At 37.7% G+C, this 21,775-nt stretch overlaps 1 protein-coding gene across 7 annotated transcripts in view; it reads right to left on the bottom strand.

Moving 5' to 3' along the window:
• The window catches only part of rps6kb1a (ribosomal protein S6 kinase b, polypeptide 1a), a 63,997-nt gene that overhangs the window by 13,194 nt on the left and 29,028 nt on the right, over positions 1-21,775 (bottom strand). For 5 of the 7 annotated variants that reach the window (XR_007183596.1, XM_048181605.1, XM_048181606.1 and 2 more), the window contains 4 exons: positions 5,658-12,450; positions 4,543-4,586; positions 4,264-4,381; positions 1,496-1,564 (listed from right to left, as the gene is read on the bottom strand). Coding sequence is in view for 6 of the 7 variants with exons in the window: in XM_048181605.1 (XP_048037562.1) it covers positions 1,496-1,564; positions 4,264-4,381; positions 4,543-4,586; positions 5,658-5,729 (303 nt within the window). In the remaining variant the exon portion in view is untranslated. Of the gene's footprint in view, positions 1-1,495; positions 1,565-4,263; positions 4,382-4,542; positions 4,587-5,657; positions 12,451-12,561; positions 13,119-21,775 lie in introns of those variants that run through there. The other 2 variants (XM_048181604.1, XM_048181608.1) reach the window with 2 other exon arrangements.

The following is a 21,775-nucleotide window of genomic DNA, read 5'->3' as shown; positions in this document are numbered from 1 at the left end:
GTAAATTTTTTTTTTTTTTTTTTTTAGAAAATGAGCAATGGTTTCTCTAGATAAGACCATTATTTCTCGTCTGGAATCGTGTAGAACAATTTGAAGCTGCAGTGAAACTAATTTTGACCTTCAACTGTTTGGTGCCCATTGAAGTCCAACATGGACATCTTGGATGACATGGGGGTGAGTAAATTTTCAGGAAAAGTTTATTTAAAAGTGGACTAATCCTTTAACTTAAAATACTGTTTTTCCATCAGTGTTAGTGATATTCTTACCATTTATTTGTGTTAAGTAAAGTGGGACGGTACTTGTGTGTGTCAACCATTTTTGAGAAATAATTACTTTGTTCAAATTCCTAAAAATTTGGGTCACTTCTTAATCACCATGGGAAAATGTGGGTCCTATGGCCAAACAGTTGAGAACCACTGGTTTAAAAGATATTTTATCTAAAACTGCTTCAATGCACAAAGAAGAGCCCACTAAATGTTGATAATAACAAAGCCACTTCCTGATGCAGCATATTGTGACCGCATCATATCTTTCTACCATGTTGATAAATGACCATATATAGCACTCATCTAGGGTCTTGCCAAATTAGACCCTGTAAAGCATGCGATTGTAAAGGCCTTCAGCATTTTAAGCAAAGCAATATTCCTTCTATTGAATGCTACTGTGTGTTTCTCTGTAATGATCCACTTGTCTGCAGCTACAAAGTGCTGAAATAAGTGAATAAACTAAACCATTTTATCAGCTGTTGTGAAAAAGAAAAACACACTAAAACTATACAAATCAAAAAATCATTACTGAAACTGTTCATAGGTAATGAAACATTCACAGACCTGAAGCAAACTACACCAATACAACCTGTTAACCAGCAGGACCAGGCATGACGGAACACCAGTGTTGGGTGTAACTCAGTACTTAAGTAATTAATTACTGTACTTTAATTACTTTTCCCTTGAAAAATAAAGTAAGGGATTACTCTTCATTTCTTCTGATGTATTGCATTAAATACTGTATAGAGCAATTCTATATATAAAACGATAGTGGATTTAACATCAAAATTGAACGTCTAATGTATGTAAAAATATGTTTTAATGTAACCTCCATTTAAATACTTTGCTCAGTTGAAGAATAATTTAGGCAATTTCATAATATTTATTTGAAAAGAGCAGTTTCATATCTCTATCTATCTATCTATCTATCTCTCTATCTATCTATCTATCTATCTATCTATCTATCTATCTATCTATCTATCTATCCTTGTATCGTTCAACTGGTTGAGGTTGACATGGGATTTAGAAAATAATTAGTAATAAGTAATGCAAAACTTTTTAGAGAGAGCAATTAGAACAGTGATCTAATTCCACTGTTGAAGATGTAATTAGTAGCTAGTAATTAATTACTTTTTTGGAGTAACTTACCCAACACTGCGGAACACCCATACTGATTTTCAGGGAAAGATGAATTATTGGGAATTTTTGGGAAATATGCAGGGCCGTACCTTTTTCAAGACTTTCATGGCAAATATCTTCCCAGAAGTTGGCCCAGTTACCTTGCGAACTTGAAAAACCTGTTTTGAAACAGAAGAGGACTGTCAAAAAAAAGTCTAATAAAGTCTAATAAAAATGTCTCGGTTAGATCTACAATACAAATCTATAAACAAAAACTAAAACAGCATTAACAAACAAATTATGTAGACTAACAGTCAAGGTTTGGGGTCAGTAAGATTTGTTTTGAAAAAAAAAATGATACTTTTCTTTAGCAAGGATGCATTAAATAAAAAAATGGATCATGGTTTCCACTAAAAATATTAAGCAGCACAAATGTTTTCAACATTGATAACAATAAGAAATGTTTCTTGGGCACCAAATCAGCATATTAGAATGATTTCTGAAGGATCATGTGACACTGAAGACTGGAGTAATGGCTAATTAAAATTCAGATTTGCCATCACAGGAGTAACGCAACCTTTCAAAGACAGAACTGCTTGTGATCTCGGCCAACCCAGCACTTCATCACAACTTATCCATTCAGCTAGGTTTGTCATCCATAACTCCTTCCAGGACAGCCAGGAACCTTGGAGTTGTGATTGATGATCAGTTAAACTACAACGGCCCAGTCCTGCAGATTTGCCTTATACAACATTAGGTAGATTACACCGTTCCTATCGGAGCATGCAACACAACTCCCTGTCCAAGCTCTTGTTCTATCCAGACTGGACTATTGTAATACTCTCTTGGCAGGCCTTCCAGCATGTACTGTCAAACCTCTGCATCTGATCCAGAATGCAGCAGCGAAAAGTGGTCTTTAACGAGCCGAAGAGAGCGCACATCACACCTCTCTTCATCAATTTGCACTGGTTGCCAATAGCCACTCGCATCAAATTCAAGGAACTAATGTTTGCCTACAGAACGACCACTGGCTATGCACCCAAACCTAAACTCACTACTTCTGACTTATGTGCCCTCCAAAAGCTTACATTCTACAAGTGAACGGTGCTGGTGGAATGACCTGCCTAACTCAACCCGAACTGCTGAATCTTTAGCCACTTTCAAGAAACAGCTAAATAAGTACTGAATTTTTAAAAATGTGACGATACCAGAATTTCCCCCTAGCATTTTGAGCACTGTTGAGCGGATTCTTAAACACCTCTGATTGGCCATTGTGTTCACGTGCTCAACGGACATGTCTGTGATTGGTTACAATGAGCAATGCTTCAAAAACATGTTGTAAATAGACATCTTTGATGCTCACACCGAGGACTTACACAGATAAACATGTGAGCGTTTGAAAGCAGCCGTCTATCAGCGGATCCGTCTATTAGCAGATATATTAGGGATTGGGAAAGGGATTGTAGCCAATCACAGACTTATCTGTTGAGCGTATGAACACAATGGCTTATCAGAGGTGTTTAAGAATCCGCTCAACAGCGCTCAAAATGCTAGGGAGAAATGCTGGTATCGTCACATTTTTAAAATTTCAGTAGCGACTTGGTACCAAAGTCGGTACTTTTGACAACACTAAACACTAACACTTATTTTTCTATTATATTTCTGTTCTATCTAGCTATGTGCTGTGCTAGACTAACTGGGACTAGTCACAGCCCTTGCATATTGTTGCCCTACTGTTTATTTGATTGCTTCTAAGTCGTTTTGGATAAAAGTGTCTGCTAAAGTCTTCAAACCTGCTCCTGGAGGCCAACTGCCCTGTTTATATCCAACCTTCTTCAGCTTGTGATTTTCAAGTGATCCTGAAGAGCTTGATTATCTGGTTCAGGTGTGTTTGATTAGGGTTGGAGTGAAACTTTGCAGGACAGTGGGCCTCCAGGAGCAGGGTTGAAGAGCTATGTGCTAAATGATTAAAGGTCCCATTTTCGTGGTTTTTTGAAGCTTTGATTGTGTTTATAGTGTGCAATATATCATGTGTTCATGTTTCGCGTGTAAAAAAACACAGTTTTTTCACATAATTTACTTATCTGTATACCGCTGTTTCCACTGTCATAAAAACGGGCTGATGACTTCCTTGTTCTATGAAGTCCCTCCTTCAGAAATACGTAACGAGTTCTGATTGTGCCAGCGGTTCCTGTGTTGTGATTCGACAGCTCTGAGCGCTCCTTGCCCGGAAAAGTCACGCCTCTTACCATAACGTGGAGATGCACGCGCTCAGTGTTATTGTAAACATGTCTTTCATTTTACCCTATCAATTTGAGCCGGAATCAGACCCGGTGATTGGACTGCGGGATGAAAATAACAGCGTTTCGACGACATGGCGACAAACACACTCTACAAACGCAACTCTTGTGTATTCCTGTGGGAGGAGGTTAGTCAAAAAACTGTTTTAGTGACGTCATTAAAGAAGGAAGTAGAGGGATGTAGTCCAAACTGGCCGTTCGATGTAGGCGACTTCTGTTAAATAAAATATCTCGCTTGGCATTGAACTTTGAGCTTTAAAATTTTACAGATTTTATTTATACTCTAACAACAACATTACACACTAACTAAAGTTTGAAACATGGGATCACGAAGAACGGGACCTTTAAATGTAAATGTAAACTACATTTTAAATAATTTAACTTGTAATAATATATCACATTATATTACTTTTTTTTTACTCTATTTTGGTCAAATAAATGCAGCCTTGGGGAGAATTAAAGACTACTTTCAATAACATTCACTGACTTACAAACATTTGAAGGGTAGAGTATGTTATTATGTGTCCAAAATATGCCACATGCAGGGAGGAAACACTAGCGCTGCAAGTCTTGCTTACCTTTCCATATCCTCCTTTACCCAAAACACGAAGCAACTCAAAACATTCCGGACGAATCTGCTCCGTGCCTTGATTCACACTATTTTCAGAGATCTCGAACTTCTCACAGTCTTCCATACTAAAATATAGAATATGAGAGTATAAATACATTAAAATATACACATGCGTTTGGCTTAAGGAGAAGACAGCTCACTTTTGGAGGGGCTAACTTCAAAATGACATCATCAAAATACACAAGTATAATTTTGTGCATCCAAAAGTGCATGGTGACATACTCACAATTCAAAGCCACTGCACTGATCCATGTATTCATTAAGCTTGGCCTGTGGACAAAAACAAACTTTTTGTGTTTCTGGTAGGTTTACACAGAGTTTTAGGTGTGGACTGCAGTTTTTTGTATCGCTGCAGCTTTTCCACCAATTGCACAGTGTGCAGATCTGTCACGGCCATTAAAGCTCAATCTATACAGTGACTGATGAGCACTGGCTCTCCTCCATCAACCAGAGTATCAAGGTCACTGATCACTCTTATCACATTACAGGACCCAGTCTAACAATAGAGAGAGTGGCAGACCAATGTAAGCCGGACCTACACGGAATTTTTTTCTGGTTTCACTTTCAGAGGCAAGCCTGACTTGTCAAACTTTCGAACACTAAACTCATGTCAATCTTGCTTTAATTACAGTGTTATAAAAATTAACTGCAGCTGAAGTTCTTTAAAAGTTAATATCTCTCAAATATATACCCCGTTCTATTGTTCTGTTCATTTCTCATATTACATTTTATTCCATAATCTGTCTAGTCATGAAAGTTTGACAGCCCATTAAACAGTCGCCTCCATACACCTGGCTTAAGTGATGCTGCTGGCTGGGTATCCAAACATCCAGTTTAAGCAGGTAGCTGTGTTTCTAGCTGGTCTGAGTGGGTCATTAACTAGTTAACCAGCTATTATGTTGGAAAAAATCAACTGGAATATCTTTAGTATGACCAGCTGGTAGCTGGTTTGTTGTTGGTCCAAGATGGTCCACCATCTTATTAACCAGCTTGAACCAGCTAATGACCAGCTTGGACCAACTAGAAACCATTTTAAGCTAGACTTTAAAATCTTATAATAAAATACCATGGTATTACCACGTTATACACACATACCCCATGGTAAGTACAGTAAATTTGTCGTTTGTCAAAAATAAAATAAAACCCCTTGTAAATCACATAGCTATCGTTCGGTAGTACCATGATAAATATAGTGCCATTGTTGTCATCTAATAGTTTGCCATAGTACAGTCATGGTACTTTTGTGCCGAGTTTTGAAGCTCGTAATGTTGCTGGATCGATTCTCAGGCCGGTCCAGGCTATGCGGAAAATCTGAAACCCAGCTGGTTCCCGGTTACATACCCCGTCAGCGAGCTCCTCATCTGACACGCTGTCCTCCGTTGGGTCGAGGTCGATATCAAACACACCGGCCATGGTCACAGTTTCTTTACACGCACCAATACCGAAATAATGATGAATCCCGACACCTCATGATCCCACACGACTCACCGACGCCATAACCGGCTCCGGTACGCATTACGCAACGTATCCTAACCGAGATTAACTGCCGGTAAACGTTAATCACGGCAAACAGCGAATTTCACAGAGCGTCTGTGCGAACGCTCCGGAATGTGTAAAACAAATGACAAAAAATGAATTAGAGTTTTACTCATACAAGCGAATATCTTTTATTTTACTCCCCTCGTTCTGTATCTGAGGTAAGTGGGTGTATGGATAGGAAATAGACGTCACTCTCTGTGTGTATAGGAAGCTGCTTTTACTTGTAGTACCGCCTCACTGCCAGTAGGTGTCGACAAAAGACCTGACAATGTTTTGCTTCTGTACATTCGCGCTGCTACACCTCACAGACACACAGCTACTGCATTATCACTGATATGCCCATGTGTTTTCAAGTTTAATTGATTTAATAACAAATAACTCCACTTTTCGTCATCTGATTTGAGATAGTAATATAGATTAGAACTGCATACATATATGCATACAAAGTATGTTGTATAGTAGCCTATATACAACCAATAGGGCATTTCACTAACATAGAATGGGGTGATCATACTCTTTTAGACACTAATATTATATATAAATATAATCTGGGTCAGGGGACACATATATTTTGTTTTGCTTGATCTGATTTTATAAGGTGTACCTACTTCTGTTTAGATTTTGAGATCAATGTGGAAGAAAAATTCAACCATTTTGCCCCTACTGGATTATTTGTGATTGTGAAGAGTAATTTTGTTGAATGGGGCTAGTTCTATTCAAACCTATTATCCTATCCTATACTTAAAAATGTTCAAAAGTCAGCAAGCTCGCCAAAAGGCATGTTCAGAAGAAAGATGCGAGCTCACACACTATACATTGTTACAAAGTGCTGGGTAGCCACAATTCTCTGTTCCCCACTTTATAAAACCACATGAATGGATCACAATGAGCACTTTGTGTGTGTTACATATGCTTCAAGCAGAACAAAAAAATAAAAAAATAAAAAAAATCACTATGCAAATGAGTTACAGGGACTTTCCAAAGTTGTACTTTTTTTCTTTTCAAAAAGAGGCATAATAACTCATTCATACCTACTTTACACAACCTGACACCAAAACAATGCGTTTATCCATGTTTGGCCATTGATGCTAATGTACTACAATTAAGCTGTTTTAAGCTGTATTGTTCGTTTTAAAAACGGGCCTCCTATTGTTGATTGTAGACACAGATTGTACTCCGTCCCCCCCCCCAAAATGTGGCAGTTCAGAATGAGAGAAATGAGGGAAGCTAACAGTTTATCAAAGTCAATACTTCTGCTTGTTTCTGTGACATGTGCAGATATGCAAAGCTCATGCATACGTTAGAGTTTTCCTGGATAAAGATACTAGGATCTGCGTCAGGTAGGGTGACATTTACACCTGGTTCTGACTCAACCTGGGTGTGCCAGTGTTCTCCTGTTCGGTGACAGCACATCATTGATTCATGGGACAGGTAAAGACCCTGATTCACCTCGACATCAGACTTTTAATTATGAATACACTTGCTTTTGACAGATGTGATGCATTTTCTTTCTCCCAGAATCTTCCAAAATGTGTCAAATGATCATGTAGCTACTTCATTATGTAGAACACTTTAAATGACAAAACTGCTATGCAAATAAAATACATTGTGTCCTTTGATATCGGAAAATGCTTCGTAAATGTATTTTAAAAAGGTTCACTTGTGTCCCCTACTGGTTCCTCGAGGTGGCACACTATGCGTGCACGTTTGGAAATCTAATTAATCCCTCAAAAGTGTGGTGTTGTTGGTCGCATGATTAACAAGAACACTGTATTGTGCAACCTACACAAAAGAATGGTGGTGAGAAGCAGGATGGCTGTTAAAAAAAAGACACAACTGAACATGTCAAGCCTTATTTGAATATTTAAACCTGTTTGAACGAGCTATTTGCATAATGACGAACCCTCAGGCAAAGCCAGTAACTGTAGTGGGCGTGACCTTTCCTGAGTTACTCACATCACTAAATGAACAGTGACCCAACAACTATTTCATTATGACAGAATGAAAATGCAAATATGATATTATACAGTACACATATTTCAGAGCCGTTTTTCATTGATGCTTCTTATTGGCCCATAAAAGGAATGACATTTGCGCTATATTTCTTACTGCAGTTGTCGCTTTGGTACGCGTTTATAATTGTAATTTTATTATCTTTATTTTCATACAAATTATGTATATTTACGTAGGCCTATATATTATGGCCTAGTGTTTTCTTTTTAACCGCTTTTAATTTATCTTAAATTTTAATCTTAAAAAAACTTGATCTTAACTTTACATTTTTAATTTTATTTCCTTCTCTGAAACTTGCAGAAATTGCATTCATTGTCTGCAATTACTGTTGTATTTTGTATTGCTGTGCATTCCAAAAAACTTCCGATGTGTGAACAATATATTATAAAGCTCAAATAACAAAAATACATAAAACTCAATAACTCAAATCACAAAAACCAGGACACAGATTGACATTTAATTCATTCAACTTTATTTATTCACACTCAGGACACATGCATAGTCATACATGAATGGCAGAGGGGGTTCCCTAAAAAGTACAGGATGTTCTGAACAGTTAGAGGAAATGATACGACTCGACTGTGAAAGCCAAGCAGATCACCCTGTGGTTTTACAATGGTGAAAAACAAAAGGGGGGGATTGCTGAATGAACATCTTTTTTAATTGAATAACAAATACCAGTTGCACATGTTAGATAACGACTGAACAGTTACATGACGGGGGGGGGGGGTGGACTGTAGAGCAAGTGCAATTGAAGGGGTGGGCAAAAAGATCTGTCATAACAGTGTGTTGCAATAAGGTGTGTTCTTTTTTTGATTCTCAAGAAATTCAAGTGGACAAAACCCAAGTGCTGGGCACGCGAGCGCGCGCATACACACACACACAGACACACACACACACGCCCTTTAAAGAGAAGGGCTACGCAGAGACACACATGTACGTCTATAGAACAAGCAGGAACACGCCAATAACGCTCTCTGTAAACACACACATCGAAAATATTTCTTTCATAACGACCCCACTGAAATTAGACACCAATATCAGGACAAAAACACTGTTCAGTAATGCAAAAAACTAAAAAAATAAACTAAAAATAACAACAACATCGACAGCGAATAAAAATAGAATGTTTTCAGAGGGGATGAAAAAGCCCAAAATGTCAGACAGCCTACAGACTGTTGTCGCCGGGCGAATGTAACAGCCAACACCAGTCTGATAAGCTATCTGACACACTGGGAGAGACTTGTCCACACCGATAAAGACACATAATGAAGAATTAACTCACTTACCAATGATGAGACGAGAGGGTGGGGCTGAAAAAGAGGCGTGGTCACTAATTCTAACAATGTAATGATTTAAATCCCGTTATGGAAGAACCGAAAGCGTTTTTCCCCTCATTCAGCGGATGCTGTGTGAGATAATCGAAAGCAGTCTCTCCTTTCTGTCTCACCCTAACTGTGTTTCGATTCCTAGCGAGGCGCCTACCAAGAAAGGGTTTTTGGGGCATCATCATCAAGCTCGAAATGTCCGAAAGACTGTCTCGCTGGATTTTGAGACACAGCCTCTCTCGCGCGCTACCCTTCACTCGCTCCCTCTCTACCAGCAGTGTTGCCATATCCGCGTATTATAAGCCACTTTTCATCAAGTCGCGTATTAATACGAGCAATGACGCGTTGCGCTTTTGGTTCATTTCCAGAAAACAAACGCATGTTGTGGATTTCAAAGTTAAAGAACTGTAGAATTAAACAAATAATAAAAAATACAAATTACCATAAGTATGTATTATCTTATTCTTTGGGAAGTTTTTTTTTTAAATTATGTAGCTATTTTAATTAAGTTAAAAGAGCAAACTTTTCCATTTGTTGATTTAGATAGCCAACTGCATAGCTATATGTAAAATAGACTATTTATTTTTGCGAAAGTAAATACTTGTATAAAAGAGTATTTTGTTAATTAATGCAGTCAGATTAGCTTTGCTTTGCCTTTTGTAATCTATATTATTTGGAGCTGATCATTAAAACCGAGCAATTCAGTTCGCTTGCTTTTTCTCACGAGATCTGGCAACACTGCCTCATCCTCTACGCCAGCAGCGCGCAGTGCATTGAGTTCAGCAGAGGGTTCATTTAAGGTAACGGCAAAAGAAACTCCACACTGTTCCATTTTTTTACACGCCTGCAGCTTCCAGACTCACATACCAGGGCAGCGTTACAAAAAGGCACCGAAAAAACATTTCACAAGCAATTAAAAGAAAAAAAAGACGCAAAAAGAAGCGATGGACAAGACGTTCGCCTAGCTGCCTGATGTTATGCCACCAGCGCAGTGGTTCTTAATCTGCTCCCTGTGGCCCCCCAACTCTGCACATTTCAGATCTGACACACCCATTTCAGGACATAGAGCTTCTAAAAATGAACTGATGAGTTGAGTCAGGTGTGTTAGATTAGGGAGATATCCAAAATGTGCGGTTTTGGGAAACCACTACTGCGTTAGCTAGTTCTCTGCATGTAAATTAAACTATTCAAACTATAAAAGAGGGCAGATAATTACCTTTCAAACTGATAGACAATCCGTTAGTCAAATCCAAACCAGCATCTCTCACAGCACCGAGCATCCTCCAGCGTGACCGGATGCTCTTCAGATGTATAGAATACGTGCGATAAAGGAACTACGCGCGAAACGTGGCAACCGCCCACGCACATATGTGCCTGAATACAAACGCGCTTCTTAATCTGATTGAATGCGTTATTGCATCTGGTGGAGTGGCCCTGTAGTGAGTCATGTGGTTACACACACACACACACACACAGACACACACACTCCTTCTCCCTCTCCTCTTTGGATTTCTGGAAACAAAACAATAACTCTAGACGAAAGGAACATTATGATTCACCAAGCTTTTAGAACACAACACGATCTTTGCTCAGAAAAAGTAATGCAATACAAGCACTAGTGAATATGCATAGCATCTTTTAATGACTTTAGAGTCAGTTGCATTACTTTACATTCACTTCCTGTTATGCCTTAATTGAAATCGATTTTAGAATCTAGTATTAGATAACCACTATGCAGCAATTCAAAGCAAACTCATTTTAAAACGAAATTAATGCAGTCGGTCCCTTAAGTGTAATAGACCACACACAACATAAGCCACGCTGCACCTTAACATCCCCACCAATGGGATCAGATAACCTGTGCAAGATACAGAGCTGAGAACATGAGTATCTCAGCACAAACCGCCAGCTAACCAAGCACATTAAAAAGTAAAAATGTTAACCGATAACCATGATATATATATATATATATATATATATATATATATATATATATATATATATATATATATATATATATATATATAAACTCAGGAAAAAATAAACCTATTATTCTAGCGGTAACTCTAGAATTTAGTTTAACTCTGTTTAGATAAGTTCAAGATGCATTAGGCTAGATGAGAAACAAACCACACTGATCACCATCTTCGGAAACCTATAAGGAGAGGGAAAGAGAGAGAGAGAGAGAGAGAGAGAGAGAGGAAAACACAGTCAGTTATGCATAATCTTTACTGCATTAACTCATCAGAAACATCTCAGGTTAAGCACTCGCTCATCTCCACATGCATTTCCTTCCAATCTCTCCCTGTTTCTTTAACACACGAGATTTACGTTAGTGACACGCGCACAGTGGCATCGTCTCTTCCTGCCGGTTGAACAAGCCCACAGCTTTCCTTAAGTAACTGCAGGAGGTTCAAGTTACCAGAAAAAAGGAACATTGTTCCAGAAACATCCGTAATCTCTCATTGTGCAACTTCATCTCTCTCTCTCTCTCTTTCATTTCCTCCTCCCACACGTACACACGCATACACACGAGCTGGAAAAGAGCTTTAGATAAAACGAACGAATTGCAGACGGGCAGATGAAGGTAAAAAAAAAAAAAGGTGTAGCTCTTTGTTTCCGTGCGCACTTGTGAGGGATCGGCGGTGGCAGGAATCGAGAGTACAGCCTCAACCACCCCCCTCCTCCCGCTTCCCTTCCCAACGTCCCCCCCACCCTCCTCCTTCTTTTACTCCCAGGGGCCCCTCCCGTCTCCGGCTGCACTGGGTTCAACAGGGTTCGGCTGCCGAGAGGGGGGAGTTAGTGTGACGCGGGGGAGTGTCCGGTTCACTCAAAGAACTCAGAGTATGACTCAGCATCCCTCCTCAGCCAGACCCCGAACAGGCCCCCGCGACCAACCACCGCACGGCCCACGCGGAGCCCCTGACACTACGGTCTGCCACATGAAAACAATAACACCTCACCGGAATCACACGGTAGAATAAAACCAGTCTCGAAGCGATAATTAGGGCAGGGAGGTAATTAGGATGTGGAACAAAAAAGAAATAAGGGTGTGTGTAATAAATTAAAAGGAGGAACCGAGGATAAATATACAAAAATACTCTGTATGAGTGATGGGACTTACGATTGGGGTGGCCTCTCCTGCGCGCCGCCCGTCCACCCGCCCGTTCGTCCGGTGTGGTAATTTTGCCCTCTGGGCCTCAAGGTACTCCCTGAAAGGCTTCTGTAGAGAGGCGCCAAACAGGGGAAGAGCTCTGTGACAGAAAATGAGAAGAGGAGGAGGGGACGGTACAGGAAAGAAAGAAAGAAAAAGAAAGAAAGAAAGGGAGGGAGAGAGAGAGAGAGGTCACATAAATTTCACTTACCGACTCGAAAGGTCAGTGAGTTTCCTTTACCCTGCCTCTCCTCTCTCTCTCTCTCTCTCTCTCTCTCTCTCACTCTCCGCTCGCAGACAGAGGGAGATAGAGACCGAGCTGTGTTACGGAGTTTATCCCAAAAGACAGAAACTCAAATAAGAGAGGGAAAAAAAAAAAAAAAAAACTGAAAAAGTACAGCTTGTTCTGGGAACTACATATCCTAAGCACTTAAAAAAAATGGAGGAAAAAAAAAAAAAAAAAACACAGAGAGACGCACACAAAAAGAAAAAAAAGCTTGTCCTGAAGGCATGCTCACACAGGGAGCCATCCTCACTCACACTCCCCTGTAATGTCCCTCAGCCAGGCTGAAGGAAGAAATGAATGATTTCTCAGAACTCTCACATTTATCACCAGCGGTTCCTGTAAGAACTGGTTTCAGCCAATTAATGAGGAAGCAAGTCCATGGCGTGTCATTACTGGTCGAGAGAGAGTGTAAACTCCACCCACTTAAGCAGGAAGGAGGGGCTTTGTGAGAGACAGCCCATATTAGGAAACCCTTTTATGAGATTTAGTCACTACCTACAACCCCCACCCTCCACCCCCCACCCCACTGACACACACACACACACACACACACACACACACACACACACACACACAGACACAATCATATGGAAAGGAAAAGAGAAGGAGATTGCCTTGGCATGGCAAAACAAGTCAAGGAAATAATTAAAAAATAATATAGAACTTTTTTTTAAAACACAAACTGCGATTCTTCAGGGTATTTATTGCTAAAATGACATTTTAATCAGAATTCTTTTTTTTTTTTTTCCATGACCTGATGCTCGTTGACACACTTGGACTTTTGTTTTATCACTTTACGCAGTCATGTGGCCGATAACGGTCCCTTTGAACTCCACATTTCACAGACGCAAACAAGACCCTCTGCCCACTCGAGTTTCTGAAAGTGCAACTTCACGCATAAACAATAGATGAGCTCATACTGGTTATTTTGTTAAATCATTAACCAAACACTATCATCATCCACCCATGATGTGGGTTAACTGAGCGCAAACACATCAAGCCCCAAAAAAGCGCAAAAAGGAGATGTAGGTTTGTAAGAACGTTACCTAAAATCCACCATCAAAACCCACACCCACACACCTTTGAGGAGAACATACCAAAATCCAACCAACTGTAAACACACAGAGAAGCTAGCATTAGCACATCTGAAGCTTAATCTCAGATCTAAACCTTCATTAGGTTTTTTTTTTTTTCTGTCAGCGGGATTTTCGAGCACAGGTATAGCGAAACGCTGTTGCACTAGAACAAAGAGTCAGATCAAAAACTTGTGTCTTTGTGTTTGAGAAATTGGCGGGCTCCAATCGAGCCTTGTCCGATGAGCCACGGTGAGTCAGTGCCTGTACGAGTCAGACATTACACTCCTACCAACCGTCAGAAGCATGCTACTAAAACATGAGGACGATATCTCCATGTCCATAAAACAAGGATTTTCACTTCGCTTCTGGAACTTTCTAGGGCAGAGATCTCTTTGGAAAAACATGCTGGAACTAAGAGATATATATTCACTGTCAACATTGCATGATCTGGTCATATTTACATTTTCAGATGACAAAATGTGTTGTGATATGTCTTGGAAAATGCTTGCTAAGAGCAGATTTTGTTCACGGTGGAACCCATGCGATTTGTACAATGAGGGGCAATAAAAGTGAGTACTTGAAATATTTCCAAAAAAATATCTGGCATGATTTTGGAGTGAAAACATCTTTTATGGTGGGAAAGTATTATTTCTGCTGAAAAACAAACCTGAGGGTGTATATCATGAGGTTATCAGAAGAAAAAACAACATATATTCACAAAAAAGTTCTTGTGCATATCTGAGTAGGAGGAAAATTCATTTCGAGTTGTTACAACATGTAACGTAAATGCTGCAGAGAGATAGAATGCATTTGTTTTTCAGTAGAATGTGTTGGCTAATAATAATAATAATGATAAAATGTAAAAAAAAAAATGTGATTGATAAAAATCTATATAAATTGTGTTAAAAATGTGTATCATGCTAAATTAGATGATATAAATGAATGGACACCTCAAAACCTCAGATATTTCCATCACTATACACTAGCTGAACATTTTTAATTAAATTGTATTAATGTTCATGCAAAAATTAATACAATTTAAATTGACATAACAGCTAATGCTAAAGTTGTTTCTGTCCTCTGTTTGGGAGTAAAACGAGAAAAAAATATTGTTGTGGCTGCAACTGTGTGTAACGTTTGTATAAAAAGGTTAGAAATGGAAAATTCAAACTGAAGCCAAATTATCAACTTGGCAACCCAAATTATTTCTTTTTCAGATATATAAACAAGAGAGTATTTTTTTTAAATAAGTTAATTGGTTATGCTGCTTGCTTTGTTGAAACTGTTTAAATGTGTGTTAATAAGGAAAAAACTCTAAAGGTGTGATTTGGTTTTTAAATAACTGTGAAATAAATACTTAAATGTGCAAGTGCAAACACACCTCTAATGTACAGTGCATATTGTCTATGTAAATCGTGAAAAAACATGTAATGTTTGTATTAATTATAATGAGTTTTACGTTTTTCACACTGTTTTAATGTGTTGAGACTTGTTTTCTGCAATTGCATCATATTTCCTATTTTTAGCTATCTATATCATTCACTGTATGAAAATTCATTTCTTATGAAAGTAAAAGGCTTAAATGACATTGCACAACATACATGCAACTGATTAACATGATTAAAAATACTGAAACATTAACAGATCGATAATTACTTATTGTTCAAATTGAATCATTAAAACTATTGTGTTTTGTGTATTTAAAAATGTGAGTTAATGAATACTCAATAATTCAAAATAAGATTTTCTTTGTGTCATATCAGTTATTTCAAATATACGGGATTTACAGGAAAACCATGTGTCATTGTTTATCAAATCTGTTCTGCATAACGGCTTTCTTGCAATGAGTAAAAAGCAAGCAAAACAGTTATAGTTAAAAAAAAATGTCCTTTTGTATTCAAAGTTTTATTATTTATATAAATTCTATACAAATAACCAAGCCATTAAATTCTATTAAATAAAAATCTAGAGTGAATTAGTAATATATACTATTTTTAATCGATTTGTATTTAAAAAACAAACAAAAAAAAACAAGCACTATTTATATTTCACATCATATTGTATCTTAATCAATATAAAACACAAAACTGACAAGAATCCGCACAAATACTGTGCAATTACACAAAGACAAACACACCTAATGAGCGCGTCAGCAAGTCTTCCCACCATGCCTGTTCACTCACACCTAGGATGAGTGCAGCAAGCTAACAATGTTATCAAGGTTTGCCATATTGATTAGTATGGATTAGTCACATTTAAGTGATGCTGAGGATATGTTACGGCCAGCATTAAAGCACAGGTGAGCGGACAGGGGTATCTGAGGTCATTTAATTAGTATACCGGCTCCTATGTGTCTGTCCATCTCCCAGCTGGGTGACATCAGCGACAGGAAATGGGAGATGATTCAAACACATTGCAGGGAAGGATGATGATCCTGAAGAACAGGATGATGTGGATGCCGGTCATCGGCCATGTGAAATCAAGAGCATGACAGCGCAGGCTACTTCTCCTCACGGCCTGTTTGACCACACAAGCTTCTGACTCAGCAAGCTCTAAGTCTTTGCAAACGTCAACAAGATCGGGCGAGAAAAATAAAGAAACAAAAAGAGCAACAGAAGCTCTCCAGACAAGGACGGATGACAGGCTGACACACTTTATTGAGGAGTGAAGCATGGCGGAGGAGAGGAAGACTGGGGGATTAGCTAAACAGATTAGCATGAGAGTACACTCAAAACAGTAATTCTCTGGCTGAAATTAATTCAATTTTGGAGAGTAGGAAATGGGTTTTCTTAACAATGAACTTCTATGCAAACACCTCAAACTTACTAGCAGGTATCCAACCTAAACAAAAGATACCAGAACTTACAACATACAAAAAAACTCCTCTAAATCTTAACACAACATTAAACACTAACAAAGTCTCCGTCATTTCTTTATCTTGCTCAAAAACACTTGGCCATACACTTAATTTTAACAATAAACCTGCACTTTAGGTGCAAAGCATGCTGGGAACAGGAAATCCCCTGCCTGGATGTGTAAAAAGGATCCATGTTGTTCTGTTACAAATGGATTAAGCAAATTCATATTTTACTAATTTAAATGTATTAAAATTAGCTTACAATTTGTGTTAAGTAGGTCATTAGTTAAATAAATGGAAGCCACAAAAATCCATTTTTTTGTAAGTGTAAGTCGAACCAGTATAATGGATGCAAAAACAGACTGAGGCCTTGTAACACCATTAACTGAATTACTTGTCAACACTTGTGTTTTACAAACTGTAATCTTTGGAGAGGAGACTTAAGCTTACCCAGAAGCAACATAATGCAAGAAGAACTATAGTATCAGCATGGAGGAAGGTGGAAACAGCCAAAAAACATGGGGATTTTTTGGAGGTAAACAGGTTCCAGCTTCCTTTTTCTTCACATCTCTCTATAAAACAGTTAATAATTCTCAGTCACCATCTGACAACATTCTAATGAGCTATCATTTCCTGTAGCCGTTACAATTTCTGTCTCTTATTTCTCCCCCCCATGCTATTCATTTCCTTGAGACTGAATTCCTCAAGTCTTAAGTCACAGGTGACCTCTGACCTCAGGTCCCCTCTAAAGCTGCCAGCCAATGTTCCCACTAAGCTGCGCTCGTGCACGGCCGCACACTTCTGATGTCCTTCCCGAGCAAATTTGAAAAAATTCCGCACAGAATGTAGACAAAAAATGTGGGAAAAACCTTGATATTTAATGAATCAGAGTTAAATAAATATTTCAACTTCAAGCCTATCAATTTTCAGTACAGAACTGAAGCTGTGAGAACTTGTATGTGTAAATATACAGGGCTGACTGATTCTCAAGATAAAGATTTTCTGTCATCCAAGAAGCAATGCATCATTGCATTTTGTCTTGTTTTATGATAAAAAATGAGTTATCTTGAAGAAAATTAGACTTTTTTAAATTATTTCGATTATTAATCAGACTTAAATATGATAGTTACATTGTAATTACTCCAATAAGTACTGAGTAATATTAATTAACTACTAGGGGTGTGACGAGACAGGTATCTCACGAGACGAGACGAGACTCGAGATTGAGTTCACAAGACGAGACGAGACAAGATTTTTACACACTATTTTTAAGAAATCCTCGATGGTGAAATACATGACTAGAAAAAATATTCTGCACGTGTATTTGAAATGTTTTAACTAATCATCTTGTAATGAATGTCATTTCAGTTCTACTTTCTGAGTATGAATTATCATATGCAGTAAAAGACAACAATACTCAAGCACTGTAAAAGGTTTTGTCACTAACTTTTTTGTCACTAACACTCAACTGACTGACTTCTCTTCTGTATGATTTCAGTCTCCTCAGGTCTTACTGTACATGATTTATGAGCTTCTACAACTTTTGACCTCTTAACTGAACTCCTTTCCACAAACTGATCATAGAAATAAAAACAGTATAAGTAAAAATGGTAACACTATACAATTAGGTCTCATTTATTAACATTAATGTATTAACCAACTTCAACTAACAATGAGCAATATATGTGCTATAGTATTTATTAATCTTTGTTTATGTTAGTTAATAAAAATAGTCATTTATTGTTAGTTCATGATAGTTCACAGTGCATTAACTAATGTTAACAAATGAAACCTTACTGTTTGTGCTTATTAGGATTAAGAGAAAACTGTTATTCATCTTTTATGGTAGCCTAACACTTTACAATAAGTGCAACCATAATCACACTCTCTCAATATTCAAATAAGACCAAATTTTTCTCTGATACAGAGCTAAGAGATGGTTACAACTACACTGCCCAGCCTAAAATAGCTTTCATATTGAGAGATATTTGCATTTATCAGGGAGCCGCTTTCAAAATGCGGGTATTGAAATCGCGTTTGAATGCGCGATCGCGTTTACTTTCACTTTCAGCGATCGCGCGTAACTCTGTAAATATGGAGCGGCGGCGACCGTTATCCAACTTAATTAAATGTTTTTTATTTAAATACAAAGCAAAATGACAGTGGAGGCGTAATGTAAATGAAGCGGTGGCATATTCTTTCCTAATCACTCTAACACTCTGTCATGGCAACATCACGAGACTACTTTTCGCCTCGACGAGAAATCTCGTCACATATTAGTCTCGCGAGATCTCGTGCCACGAGATCTCGTCACACCCCTATTAACTACATGTACTTACTACAGAGTTATGGTTAGGTTTATGGTTAGTTACTTGTAATTATGCATAATTTACTCTTATAACTATAGTAAGTACAAGTAGTAACGTGTAACTATCACCTTAAAATAAAGAGTACATACATAGACACACACACACTTTTAATTGTGTAATAATTAATTCATTCATTTATTCATACTGTTTATGTAATCATTTCTCCTAATTTATACACACACACACACACACACACACACACACACACACACACACACACACACATATATATATATATATATATATATATATATATATATATATATATATATATATATATATATATATTACAATGATTTGATTTTAATGATTTTATATATATATATATATATATATATATATATATATATATATATATATATATATATATATATATATATATATATATATATTAAAATCATTGATTTTATTTAAAGCCTGATAATAATAACTTAATCTTTAATAATTAATAATAATTGATAATCTAATCTTCATTTAAGTAATTTGTATATCATAGGTGGATGAAGGATACGCCCAATAAAAATAGGCTGTGCTAAGCAAGGACAAAAATTAGAGGGAACATCTGATGAGGGCGGCCATTTTTAAATAAAGGGTGGAGGCCATAGACCAGAGTACATTAAGCACAGACATTTAGAGCTTCTTACCAACATAGACACATCTGTACACACTAATGAAGTAAGGGCCTTGATCACAGTTTGTCCTATAATCATTTACAGCGTAGTTATTTTAAAACAAAAGAAGGTAGTGCTCTGAGTGAGGAGGAATTGATAACTACACTGCTGTTCACCTCTGGTCTGGTTCTTGGTGTCAGTTAAAACTAGCTCCATGTTACATGAGGATCTTTCCCAATGACCTCATGAGCAAACTACGAGGACGCGTCCTGAATGGAGATCCCCGAACTCAGGGTATTAATCACTCTCTCACACACACACACACAGACGCACACACATACATTGCTTTACGTGCACACACTCATTCCTGCTTCTCCACCAGCTGTGCCAGTCCCATGTTTAAACAGTAAGAATGAAGTAAAAAAAAAAAAAACAGACTAAACAAAGGAGAAGAGGAAGACAGAAAGAGAGGGGTGAGATCACTCCTATTTTGGAAAAGACTTATCAGCACGGGACTGGGAGACAGGGAATACTGATCTCTTCCCCTCTGGGGCTCCATGCCTTCTCAGAGGAGGAAAAAACTGAGTAATTATAGCACACTCATACAAGTGTCACTTCCCACCACATAGGCTAGACACTCGTCACCTCGAATGCACAAACATGCGTACACAAGGCAGGCAAGTGTGCTTACAAACTCACACACCTCCACTAAAGAGCAAGAACATTTACAGTTTATCCATGGACACCTGAGAAATAAAGGCTGTGAAATCAAAAGACCAAAATAATCAGATAAAAGACACAAAGCCTAGTGAGCTGCCTTGCAACCTACTGCCTACATAGGCAGCTGTCTACTAAGGAAGCATCCTAACTGTCATGGAACATCATAAGAGACAAATTTGGATCATTGTACATGCAGCAATTCCATGATGCACCAAAAAAGTGTCACCGTGAGACTCACAAATGCGTTAATCTAAAATTGACACTCAAATAAGAATAAATGCCAATCACATTAAAACATTGTGTCAAATGCTCGATGCTTATTAGTTTTTAATACATTATTATTTAACATTTTTAAAAATTCTATTTTCAGTACTGAATAAATACCTATATACAAAAACTGATTAATGTGTGTGCATATATATATATATATATATATATATATATATATATATATATATATATATATATATATATATATATATATATATATATAGGTAACACTTTACAATAAGGTTCATTTGTTAACATTAGTTAATGTACTACCTAACATGAACTAACAATGAGCAATACATTTGTTACTGTATTTGTTAATCTTTGTTAACGTTAGTTAATAAAAATACAGCAGTTCATTGTTTCTTCATGTTAGTTCACAGTGCATTAGTTAACAAATACAACACTTGATTTTAAAGTGTAATGTAACAGTAAATGTTGAAATTAACATTAACAAAGATATTAATGCTGTAGAAGTGCAGTTCATTATAGTTCATTAAGTAATGTACCTTATTGTAAAGTGTTACATATATATATATATATATATATATATATATATATATATATATATATATATCAAAAATACACAAATACAAGAACATGATCATATAAATTCCATGATCATATAAATTCCTTCACCGCTGCCTTAGAATTTGGTTAAACAATGTTTCTCAGGAAACAAGCTTTTGCTTCTGTAATGACCCTGTGAGGCCTAAAATGCTGTCTCCAAAATTGTTGCTCACTTGGTTTTGGAAGAAAGCACCAGTGATGAAATCTGTTTGCTAAAACATCAGCTGAAAATTTCATTTGACACAAACAAATCATTCCTATGTACCCATGCAACAAGCTAGGGCACGAGAGATCAGTCAGACATCAGCCATCCTCTAAGCGAGCTCTGATTACACAGGAACACAATTCACTAAGGGTGGACTGTCTACTGACTCACTGGAGGACCAAACATGCCCAGGATGACTGTGCGGGCAAGGCCAGGCAGGGCTGCTCATGGCTGGGCCAGAGAAGGAAGGAAAGCTGGGGTGTCTGGTTCAGGAGGATGTGATGAAGAAAGATGGTGTTGCCAGAGTTCACCCTGTAATGCCCTTCCCTTCCTCTTAATCACAAAACCCTGGCACTTCAGCACGGCCATTAGACACACTGGCTGGTCAGTCTGCAATATGCCTATTCTAGCTGACCAACGCTCTGTATATCTATACTGTAAATACAGAGAAAGTAGAAAAG

The sequence above is a fragment of the Megalobrama amblycephala genome, linkage group LG2, assembly GCF_018812025.1.
Source record: "Megalobrama amblycephala isolate DHTTF-2021 linkage group LG2, ASM1881202v1, whole genome shotgun sequence".
In the NCBI taxonomy this organism is placed as follows: Eukaryota; Metazoa; Chordata; class Actinopteri; order Cypriniformes; family Xenocyprididae; genus Megalobrama; species Megalobrama amblycephala.
The sequence above is the reverse complement of the archived record's forward strand: the minus strand, read 5'-3'. Positions and strand labels throughout refer to the sequence as shown.